At 39.6% G+C, this 12,380-nt stretch overlaps 1 protein-coding gene across 4 annotated transcripts in view; it reads right to left on the reverse strand.

The window, feature by feature from the left end:
• RBBP5 (RB binding protein 5, histone lysine methyltransferase complex subunit) overlaps positions 1-12,380 on the reverse strand; it is a 35,550-nt gene that overhangs the window by 11,293 nt on the left and 11,877 nt on the right. For 3 of the 4 annotated variants that reach the window (XM_026480528.4, XM_026480526.4, XM_044377679.3), the window contains exons 3-9: positions 11,397-11,569; positions 4,489-4,629; positions 3,497-3,659; positions 1,951-2,060; positions 778-897; positions 536-689; positions 368-439 (exon numbers count right to left, since the gene is read on the reverse strand). In XM_026480528.4, coding sequence (XP_026336313.1) covers positions 368-439; positions 536-689; positions 778-897; positions 1,951-2,060; positions 3,497-3,659; positions 4,489-4,629; positions 11,397-11,569 — 933 coding nt within the window. Of the gene's footprint in view, positions 1-367; positions 440-535; positions 690-777; positions 898-1,950; positions 2,061-3,496; positions 3,660-4,488; positions 4,630-5,840; positions 6,235-11,396; positions 11,570-12,380 lie in introns of those variants that run through there. The other variant, XM_048225203.2, reaches the window with a different exon arrangement.

Raw genomic sequence — 12,380 nt, forward strand, 5'->3', positions numbered from 1 at the left:
ACTACATTTTCTTAGGAGTACATGGATTATGAACATGATTAAAAGTAGTCAAAACAAAACCAAGGTATAAAACAGAAACTAACTGAGCTGAAAATAAGAAAAGCAAAAGAAAACTCTCTTTCAGGTTAACAGAAAAATGTAACAGAAAGTACACCAGACTTTCTCCCTGAAGACAGAGCTAGTAAATCAGCTTTGGACCAAGACCTTCCCATCAAAAGACAGCAAAACTGAGTCGATTTAATGAGGTTACAAGAATCACATGCAAAAGAAATTGAACAGGTCATTTTTAGCTTACTACCTGTAAGGTTTTCTGATATAAAGAAAAGATATCTAGCTTCAAAGCAATTAAACTAGAAAAAATACTTACTACTTGATTTTGTGCCCAAATAGATACCACTCCACTTGAAATGGATGCTATGATGGGTCGAACAGGGTGCCACTAAATTTAAGGAAGGAAAGAAAAATCGGCTCTAAGAACGGATCCGAGATTCTCTGTTTTGCATCAGTAACAAGAGCAACCTCTCATTCTACTCACAGCTACATCCAAGAGGAGTTCTCCTCTCGTCCCGTGGAGAATCTTCACCAGGTTGCCAATGCTCTTCTCCCAGATGTACAAGGCATGCTGCCGGGCTGAACCAGCCACTATGTATTCCCCATCCCCAGAGAAACAACATTTCTTCCATGGGGTCCTGAAGGACAAAGAAAGTACCCAAGGAGAACCAGTGGCTGAGCTCAGGTCATGAACTGCCCCATATTCTTCTAGGTGGTGATACACACCTATTTACCAAGTCCTGTAACTTCTGCATGGGTTCAGGCTCTCCATCTCTTCCACAAGTTAAGATTTCTCTGCCATCATAAACGCGGATTATCCGATCTGCTGTGTTAATTAAAAAGCAACTAGAGAAAGGATAAAAATATCAACACAAGAGGTCAGAAATCTGTTTCTGTTATCATTTTCTATTACTACCTATTACTTAGAACCTACCATTTAACAACGACTCCACTAAGAAGAGACTCAGTGACAGGCCAGAACACTTACGTATTTACTTGTCACCTTCCAAAGCGAAATAGAATTTGAAGTGAAGATATGCTGTATACTTTCTGTGTATCCCTGAACCCTATATGTACAAACTGATCTTCAGTACTTTTTAACTGTTTAGTATTTAATTAAAATCCAAGACCTCTAAACTGAAACCAGTTTGCCGAATTCACAAACTTACAGTAAGACGTATAATGAATGCTTCATTTCTCTGGCCCACCTTATACATAACATAATCTTCCTAATGAGTTAATAAACTATGTCATTTTAAAATGTTCAACTTTTTAATGCAATGACATTGGAAATCTGTCTAAAATGTAAGTTATCTCACTACCTTCCTACAGGCTTCACTAGGCTTTCCTGAGTTCATAAGAACTTTGAACATGAATGTCCTCTAAGTACACATGTGTGCTTCCACACAAGACAGGAGGACTGTCACCTTTCTTTCTAACACCGACACCTAATTCTTCTCACTTCTGTTGACATACCTACTTCTACTTGGGTAATCAGCCTTATCAGAAAAACATCCGAAAATAAGAGGGTAAACAGTTTTATGCAAATAGTGTCCATTCAAGTGCTCTGTGAACTCTGTGACAGCACTCGGGATGATAAAAAACAGCTGATCTTTACCCAGAGCGTACCACATGGCAGGCATTCTAGTTCTAAACATACACCACCCAGACAGCTTTTCTGCGAAGGGACTGCCTGGTCCATGTCCAGAGAAGGAGGAGGTGGCTGCTGGTTCAGTGCAATAAATTTCGGGAATGTAAGAACCAGATACTGACAGCTGCTAGTTTTTTAAGTAAACTTTCTTCTGGATTTAACTACAACATCCACAAGACCTGTGAATCTCAATGTTTTTTTGCCTTCTACTCACTTTTAAAACTGTCCCTAAAAAGACAAGGTCTCACCTTCCCTTCCGGGCAAACTCTATGGACTTAATAGCTGTGGTATTGCTTGTTCCGGTGGTTACTCTGAAGGAAGCAACCAGATCCTGAGAATCTGTTTTTAGGACCAAAATCTAAAGTTCAAGGAAAAAAAAAAACAAAAAAAAAACCATTAAGTATTCTGGTAATTTCAAGTAATCTGACCTGGCCTCCATCCCTAAAGCTGGCCAGAGACTGGGTAAAACTAAAACACCTCATGAACTCAACCTGATTAACTGATACCGCCTTTTAATTCTTCAAATGAAGGACCATGTGTTCGTCTATTCTTAAAATACAACGTGTAGTGCTCCTCGCAATAGTCAAAAGGCGGAAGCACCCCAAGGATCCATCAACAGATGGGATCAACACAAGGGGGGAATGTATTACAGTGGAACAGTATTCAGCCAGGAACAGGGGGGAAATTCGGGCACATGCTGTGCATGAAGGAACCTTCAGGACATCAGGCTGAGTGACAGAAGCCAGTCACGAAAAGACAAATACCGTATGAGTCCACTTACATGGGGACCCCAGGGCAGCCAAATTCCTAGATACAGAAAGGAGAGTGATGGTTGCCAGGAGCTAGGGAGGGAACAAGGAATAGGAGGTTCCTGCTGAGTAAGTACAGAGTTTTAGTTTTATAAGATGAAAAAAGTTCTGGAGATCCATGGTGGTGATGGGTACACAACAATGTGAACGTAGTTAATGCCACTAAGCTGTACACTCTAAGAATGGTTAATCAAGATGGTAAATTTTATGTTGTATTTTATGTTATGTGGATTTTACCATCTCCAAAAATGGCCACTTTCTAAGGTAGCCATGAAATTATACCAGCCTATACACCCCAATCACCAAAAAAAAAAAAAAAAAAAAAATCAAGTTGCCTACAAACTCTAAGATTAAAAGGGACCTTAAAGGGACTCCTGGGTGGTTCAGTCAGTTAAGCATCAGACTCTTGATTTCAGCTCAGTTTGTGATCTCAGGGTCGTGAGATCGAGCCCCACATGAGCCCCCACGCTCAGTGGAGAGTCTGCTTCTCCCCCTCCCAACTCCCTCTGCCCCTCCCCTCTTGCACATGCATGCGCATGCTCTCTAAAATAAACAAATGAATCTTTAAAAAAACAAATACATAAATAAAACAGGGACCTTAAAGCCCAGCTGACTTCTTAATCCACAAAACTATAGGTTAAGCTGGCCTGAATTATACAATATTTACAGAACTAGGTATTTAGACATTTTCATCAGATGTATCCCATTTTACACTATGACTTTTAAATTTTATAAATGAGTAACGGCTCTTCATTATTAGCAAAAGGCCCTTCCACCCTTTTTAGGCTGAGTAGTCTCTGATCACTCTAAATCAAAAGAACAGAAATTATGAAGACATGAGAGAAAAATAGGCCACGTTTGCCACCGGCAGGAAACATGCTTAGTCCAGGGATGAAAGATATTTCAAAGGAAGCAGAACAAGTAAACATGAAATAAGCCAATGCACAGCATGACTGATGCTTATTTCACTAGCTTCGAGGCTTACCTTGCCTTTTGCATTTCCCGTATAGATATATTCCCCTCGCCTATCAAAAGATGCAACCACGTTCAAATCGGAGTCATCGTCTACCGGCAGAACAACATGCTTGGAATCTGAAAGGGTCAACATGACAGGAGCAGATTTCATGGGACACACGAGAACCTTGTTCCTGTTTAAAAATATGAACAGTACATTGGCTGTTGCTTTGGTATCAGAAGGCTGATTCTCCTGCCCCTCTCCCTGATCCCTGTCGCTACCTCCATCAACTCTCCCAGCTCAAGCAAATTTAAAATAGTGAAAAAGCCTCAAGTCTAAATGTCTAATAATAGGGAAACGACTGAATATAGCTATGGGATCCTAGTTCGACAAAACACAAGGTAGTGATTAAAAATAAATAGGAAGAAGTAGCAAACTAGCAGAAGAAATATGTATGCAATAAAGTAAAAAGGCAAAATGCTAACTATGTAAAAATACATGATTTACGTACATCTCATGTGCATATAATGTGCTTTGCGAGCTATGAAGCACTAGATAACAAGCATTATACTCAAAGGGAACTTGACTAATAAAGAATCAAGAGAAACGAAGAGTTATGTCTGGGTAATGGAATGGTGGGCAACTCTTTCTTAAACGTAGTTTCATTTTTTTTTAAATGTAGTTTTAATATTTGAACTATTTCCCTCTAAACAAATTCAAATAACCGGGGGGAGGGGGTTGTGGAAAGCTCCAGGTCAAGGACCAATTCTTCTTCTTCTTCCTACCTCTCCCTACTTCCAAAGTCTGAATACTGCCCAGTTTCTAATTATAGGATACAATAACACTCTCCCTAAAACCTATTCTGTAGAGTCAACCTAGACAGAAACATTATTTTATGCAGAAGATTTGAAGACGTGTGCTTTTGCCTCCTAAAACCTTAAACTGCAATTGTCATGGGCCTGGAACTAGTCCACAGAGAATGAGACCCTGCCCCAGGAAAGAACAGCGCAGATTAAACATACTGATCTCGTGGATGATACTGGACTTTTAGGATGGGTGAAGGGAACCGAAACCTCTGGTCGCAGTCGCCTGAAAGAACATCCCACTGTGACACTATGTTATCAGTGGAAGCACTCACGAGCTTATGACCATCTCGACTCCAGCTGGGAGAAAAAAAAAAGGGGGGTAATTTAGCACATATTCTAAGTTAAAAAGTACACTGTACCACTCTTATGGATAAAAATGCATGAGTCACACATCCTGGCCTAGCTGCAGGAGTCAACAGTATTTATATATATACATATATATATACATATATATACACATATATATACATACATATATATATACATACATATATATATGTATATATATATGTATGTATATATATATATGCTCAAATCCACAAACTTTCTCAACTAAACAATGAACAAGAATGTTTTCATGACATTTTCGTATGTGGTAACAAAAGCTCATAATAGTTCAAGATAATACTACAACTGCCTCCAGGAACTAAAACACTCAAACATTCAGAGGAGTCTACAATCTGCTAGCCTTTAAATGTTGATGTAACAAGTGTCTGGGGTGGGGGGAGGTAAGGGAGTATCTGAGCTTTCTGAGGTTGTCCCAGAAATAGCACCATCACAGTGTAAACAAAGCAGTAAAAATAAGTATCTGTTATTTAAAATAACTAAGAAAGGAATGAGTCCCTCCTGCTCAGTATAGCTAAACACCCTGGACATTACACATAAAACAAACAAAAAGATTCTGGGGGCACCTGGGTGGCTCAATTAAGTGTCTGCCTTTGGCTCAGGTCATGATCCCGGGTCCTGGGATGGAGCCCCACGTCGGGCTCCCTGCTCAGTGGGGAGTGAGCTTCTCCCTCTCCCCCTGCTACTGCTCCTGCTTGTGCTCTCCCAATCTCTCTCAAATAAATAAATAAAATCCTTAAAAAAAAAAAAAAAGACTGAAGGACAGAGCAAACACTGATTGGCTAGAGACTACAGGACACGAGGAATGGTAACAGAAAGTTCTTGGATTTTCTTTTTTGCCTTATATACCTCAGACCAAGCAATAGAGAAGCCAACAGCCCAGTAACACCAACAGCTCACACAAATAATCCCTCAAGAAGAGCTTGCTTTCATTAGCCAAAGGACCAGAAAGGACAGAGCAGAGAGACAGAAACTTTTAGGCAATAACAACTCTACTCCAGCAATCACCATGGAAAAAACCGCAGCCCCAACTCCACGCCAGTCAACAAAATCTAAACCTAATCCAGACCTCCACTCTTGCCTGGCTATAGCAAGGCACCCTTCTCCACTAACTGCGCTGGTGTCAGAGAAAGCTCAGCAGGCAGCCAGATTTCCATACCCACCAGCCTGTAATGAGGACTCCCACCGCAGTGTCAGTGGAGACCACATGGAAAACAGCAACAAGGTACTCCTATCCTTCTCAGCCAGCACGGTATCAGCCGAGGAGGCCAGTGGGGAGCCTGAACTTCCAATTCCACCTAGAATAATGAAGCCAAGTGAGAAACTTGGACTTCTAACCCATCTGGCAATTTACAAGATGGTACCCTCTTGTCTCTGCTGGTATGGTGTCAAAGGAGGCCAGTTAAAACACAAGATTTAAATAATCCCTACAGTCTTACAACACAAGACCCAAAACGCCCAAGTTTCAATTGAAAATGACTATCAATCCAAGAACAAAAAAAATCTCAACTTGGATGAGAAAAGACAATCAACAGATACTAACACTGAGATAACATAGACGTTAGAATTATTTGACAACGATTTTATTTTCTTTGTAAGATTTTATTTATTTATTTGAGAGAGAGAGAGCACAGAGGGAGAGTGAGAGAGAGCAGCAGACTCCCTGCTGAGCAGAGAGCCTGACGGAGGGCTCGATCCCAGGACCCCAGGATCATGACCTGAGCTGAAGGCAGATGCCCAATCACCCGAGCCACCGAGGCGCCCCTATCCAACAAGGTTTAATGCAGTCATCATAAGTATGTTTCAACAAGCAATTACAAACATGCTTGAAATAAATGAAAAAACCAAAACCAAAACCAAAATCTCAGCAAAGAAATAAAAGATGTAGAGAAGACCTGAATTTTAGATGTGAAACACAACTAAGATAAGAAACCCAACAGATGGGTTCAGGAGCCAATGCAGAAAAAAAGAGGAAAGAATCAGTGGACTGGAAGACAGAACAGTAATTATGCCATCTGAATAAGAGAAAAAACAGACTAAGAAAAAATGAACAGAACCTCAGGGACTTGTGGGACTATAATAAAAGATCTATGATCCACATCATCAGAGTCCCAGCAGAGAAGAAAGAATGGGGCTTCAAAGTATTGAAGGAATAATGGCTGAAATTTTCCCAAATTAGGCAAAAGATATAAAACCTACAGATTCAAGAAGCTGAGCAAACGTCAAACAGGGTGAGCTCAAAGAAATCCACTCCAAGATACAGAGACAAACCTCTGAAACCTAAAGACAAAGAGAAAAAAAAATCCTTAGAGCAGCAAGAGAGGAAGGACATCTTATATCTATGGAAACAATTCATGTGACAGCAGATTTCTCACCAGAAACCATGGAAGGAAGTGGCACTCTTCAAGTGCTGAGATAAAAAGAGCTGCCAACCCAAATTTTATTATCAGCAAAAATGACCTTCAGGAACAAAAAGGTAAACCAAGGCATTTGGCCAGAAGATCTACCCTAAAAGGATGATTCAAGGAAGTTGTCCAAATGGAAAGGAAATGATAAAAGAAGGGATCTTAGAACATGAGGGAAAAAGAAATATGAAAAGAATAAAAATATAAGTAAGAAAGCTCAATTTTTTCCCCTTTAGTTTTGACATTTAAAGCAAAAATTGTAACACTGTCTTATGTGGGTCTCAATGTACACAGAGGAAATAATTAAGACAATTACATACAAAGGAGGGTAAATGGAGGTACAGTTTCTACACTTCACTTGAACTGGTAACATGTCAACAGCAGTAGACTGTAATAAGCTAGGGGTACACAATGTAATACCTAGTCACCACTAAGAAGTTATACAAACACTCCCAACAAACACTACACAGTAGTTCCCCCTTATCCACGGGGGATACGAAGACCCCCCCATGGACGCCTAAAGCCACCAACAGTATATCAAATGCCATGTAGACTGTGTTTTCCTGTACGTAACCTACCTATGAGAAAGCTCCAATTATAAGTTAGGCACATAAGAGATTAACAACGACTGATAATAAAACAGAACAATTAACAATATACTGTAAAAAAAGCGATGTGAATGTGGTCTCTCTCTCGAGTTCTTACTGTACTCACTCTTCTTGTGATGGTGTGAGATGATGAAGGGCCTATGTGAGGACATGAAGCACAGGGAAGGACACAGGCATCGTGATGCAGCATTAGGCCACTACTGCCCTTCTGACAACATGTCAGAATCATCTGCCTCCTAATTGTGGTTGACCATAGGTAACTGAAACCACAAAAAGGGAAACCACAGATAAGGGGGACTACTGCAGATAAAATGGAATTCTGAAAAATGTTCAAGAAACCCACAAGGCGGCATGGGGGGAAAATGAAAATCAGATGAGACAAAAATAAATAAATTTTAAAAAATAAAAAAGAAAGAAAAACAGAAGGAACAAAGAAACCCAAAACCAGTATTTACCCAAATCTTACAATGAAGAGGAGTTGCTACTGAGGAACCTGGCTGGCAGTATACCTCCATGGTTAAGAACATAGGCTCAAGAGTCAGACTTATGCTGAGCCTGGACATTACCACCTTTTAGCTGTGTGATCTTGGGCAAGTTATATAACCTTCTGAGCTTCAATTTCCTCGCCCATAACACGGGAGCAATAACATTACCCAGCAGAAGACTGTTGACAGAATTAGCATCAGTATATACAAAATTCCTCGTCCAGTGCCTGGCACATAACGAGTGCTCAAAAAACATTAACAATGATTTGTACTAGAGACAAGATGAACGTATTCCCAGACTTCGGACTTGAGGGGCAGAGAAAGGCAGGAGTAAAATAAAGAAGTGAACATAAAGGGATAAAGTTCAAGTCTGCATACCAAAGGACTCTCTCCTACCAGCCCTAGAACACTTGCAGTCATGCTTACCCCTCAGAAAGGCAAGTAGACGATCCTTCTAGAGAATGTGAAGCCAAAAAAAAGAGGCCTAAAGATGTCGTTCTGTTAGGATTCACAACAAAAAAGTCAGTGACCCACCCCATTTCAGGGAACGACAGGAGGGAAGAGGGTGAGCTAAAACTTGCATACACTCTAACAGTGTGTCCATGGATAATTTCTGAAATTAACAAACCAAGTAACGTACACATGTTATTTAGAAATATGAAGATAAATATCAGAAGAAACAGACAAAAATGAAAGCACACAGGGAACCAGACCATACTGGGAGTGGGGAGAAACAAGGGACAGCTTTTGTTGTTGTTCTCGTAAGCCTTAAAGCACAATGCCCTTTTGTACTTAACATCCTTTTCTCTTTTTCCCATAGCAAGCCTGTATTTCTGTTAAAATAGAAGGGGCTCTAATTTTGAAAATGAAACTATAAACAAGTGAAAACTAAGAGAGGATCTTCCCCTGCAAAACGTGATAATAATATATCCAACAATTCCAAACTCCATAAGCAGGCACCAAATTAGAAGCTCGGGGGAAAAAACAAACACAAAAACCAGATGCTGGGAGTATAGCAGTAAAACGTCAGACAGGCTCATAAATCACAGCACTTACCACCTCGCAGGGAAGGTCTCATAAGGCAAATATTTGCAATAAAATAATAGGATACAACAGCCATCATCTCAAACTTACCATTTCCCCCTCAATTTTGTATTAGTATCTTCATCCAAGCCAGAAGTCCGAAGATCACTTTAACTTCTGCTCTTCGCTTAGACTCCTCCTGTGACTAATGACCAGGACTCTTATTTCTGCCCTCTCCCCTATCCCTACCGCTCAGCCCCAGGCCTGCTGCCGCTGTGCTCATCATCTCTAGCCGAGATCTCTGCACTTCCCTTATCTTCACTCTCTGTCTCCCTCAATCTCTTTAACACAGACTGTCCTAGAGATTTTTTTTGTAGAGATGTTTTTAAAAATAAAAAGCTCATCATATCACTTTCTTTCCCACAATGTCTTAATGGCTTCACAGTTACCTGTAAGATGAAGTTCAAATTCCTACTAGGATACACAGCATTCTCCATGAGGATCCAGTTCACTGGCTCTTGCCATATCACATCTCGCACACCACAATCCAGCTATCTTCAGCTACCTGCAGTTCCCCATCTCCTCGTGCTCGTTTGATGTACCTTTGCCTGGGCACCATCCTTTGCTTGGAATACGACCGGCAAACACCTGTATCTTACAAGTCTGAGTTTAGAAATTATCTCTCCTTGGAAGCTTTTCCTGACCACTGTTCTCCTCCAGTACCTGGATCATCATCTCCTTCGCACCTTTGCCTCCACTAAATCTCAAACACAGTTCTTGTCTAGGAAACATAAAGCTTCAGTACCTGCACCTGCTACGTAACTCACGCTCAACGCTGCTCAATGAATGAATATATAAGTAAAAAAGTTTATGCACAAGGACATTTACTGAACATGCAGAGAGAAACTAGCTGAAAACTGTTAAGTAAATTATGATTTAGCCATGAGAAGATAAATAGCCATAAGAAAAGTTTTTAGAGGCTATGCAAGTAGGAAATTATCTGGTGTTAGGGAGGAAAAAAGTAAAATACAAAATAGAATATAGCACAATTACAATTCTGCTCTTTAAAAACTATATATAGAAATATATTAAAATCTTTACAGCAGTAATACTTGGGTGGTGGGCCTATGGGAGATACTAGTACTTCTTTTTGCTTTGGCTGTATTTTCCTAATGCTCTCAATGATAATATATTATTTTACAATGAAAACAAATGCATTATTTTTAACAGGTGGGAGTGGCTGGCACTCTCATTTTGCATATTAAAGACAAGTTTTGGCCAAAGCTAGTTCATTAGCAGCCAAACCTAGACAGGGATTCAGGCCTTCTCCCAATCCAGTGCTTTACAATATAGCTGCCATTTCCACTTAAACAAAAGGAAATAGGTTACAGCTTCATAAATCTAGATGTGATTATGGGGCACCTTGGTGGCTCAGTCAGTTGGACGTCTTACTCTTGATTTTGGCTCAGGTCCTGATCTTGGGGTCATGGGACTCAGGCTCAGTGTGGAGTCTGCTTGTCCCTCTCCCTCCCCCTCTGTTCCTCCCCCAGCTCACTAGCAGGCAATCCCTCTCTAAAAAAAAAATTAAATCTTTAAAAAAAAAAAAAATCTAGATGTGATTTGGTAGCTTTTTTGGCCCCAAGTTCATTTAGAAGAGCTGCCCTAAAATAAAACTTTCCGAAGCAGACACAGTAGTCCCAAAGGGTAAGAAAAAATCAATGGGAATTTACATTACACTAGATTCTAGCTCAATGTATTTGATAGAAAGCCTTAACTATAATTCAGTGAAGGAACAGACAAGCCTGTGATCACTAAAACTGCTGGAATTCAAGAACCTGGGCAAAGCTAAAGTAGAGGACTTCCAAGCTCCCCTCCTAATCAAGATTTTCCATTCTAAATAAAAGGTCAATATCACAAATACTACTACAGCTGTAATCTGTAAATATAGCTTTCAGTACTGAAATATCCCCAGACAGAGTCTGATGTAGATCCACAAGCACACTCGCTTTCTCCCCCCAGAGCTGCTCCAAAGACAGCACAGATTCAAGGTCTACAGATGCTGTGAGAAACTGTGCTAATGACCCAACACTTAAAACTCTAAGTATTAAAATATCTAGTACAATGAGATCGGTAATTACACAGTCACCACTCATCCCGATTCAACTCATACTGAACATATTAATGTTAAAATTCCTTACCATAAAGAACAAACTGGATGGATGTGTGCACTAATTATTTTAGCAATGCCTCTTGTCAAGAAATCCCAGATGACAATTCGGCCATCATTACAGCCAACTGCAAGCAGCGTGCCCCACCTGTTAAAGGTGCAAGTCAGGGCCATGCTGATACAATCCAAAGTTCCATCGGCTTCCTAAAAATTAAAATGAATACAAGAATATAGACAATGACACCGAGGTACCCAAATTATTTCTTAAAGATTCTCTATCACCTATGACATGACACTTCTCTTTAATTTAAATTATGACGTACACCAAAAGAAACTCTTATGTGTGTTCTTATACCTATTAAACTAGCCAAAACAAGGAAATATTTATAAACAGATGTGATAAATCCCATACATTACCAGTATAACTTTGTACCCACTGTGCAGGGCAATTAGGCAAAATATAACAAGATTCATTGAAAAGAAAGAGTAAACCAACTGACGCAGTAATCATAGTTCTTGGAACTTATTCCAAGAAAAATTATTTAAAACAAAACCCCTAGAACAACCTGTATGTGCAACATTAGGAAAGTCAAATACACTATTTTATATTCATATCAAGCCATTTAAAATAACCATAATGGCTACAATGAAACACATTTCTATTACAAAATATTTTTACATTTAAAAAAGTAAAGCACACTTAGAGCATACATATTATTACCGCAAATACTGAAACTAGAAAAGCACACAGAAAAAAAAATCTACGTACAGGTGATGGTACTGTTTGTGAAAAATCCTTCAAAGTACTTTTTTAAAATTTACTGGGAAATGAATTACATGAGATTAAAACGTTATGGTAACATTTCCCACCAATACTGCCTATTTTCTCTCTCCTCAAAATTAAACATTGAGTTCCTTACTATAGCAAAAAAGGTATCATCACACTTAAAGCTTCTGTTGTCAAAGAAAAGGATGGGGAGGGGTGAGATCAAATAACACTTTCCACTCAAACGCA

The sequence above is a fragment of the Ursus arctos genome, unplaced genomic scaffold (genome assembly GCF_023065955.2).
Source record: "Ursus arctos isolate Adak ecotype North America unplaced genomic scaffold, UrsArc2.0 scaffold_2, whole genome shotgun sequence".
NCBI classification, from domain to species: domain Eukaryota; kingdom Metazoa; phylum Chordata; class Mammalia; order Carnivora; family Ursidae; genus Ursus; species Ursus arctos.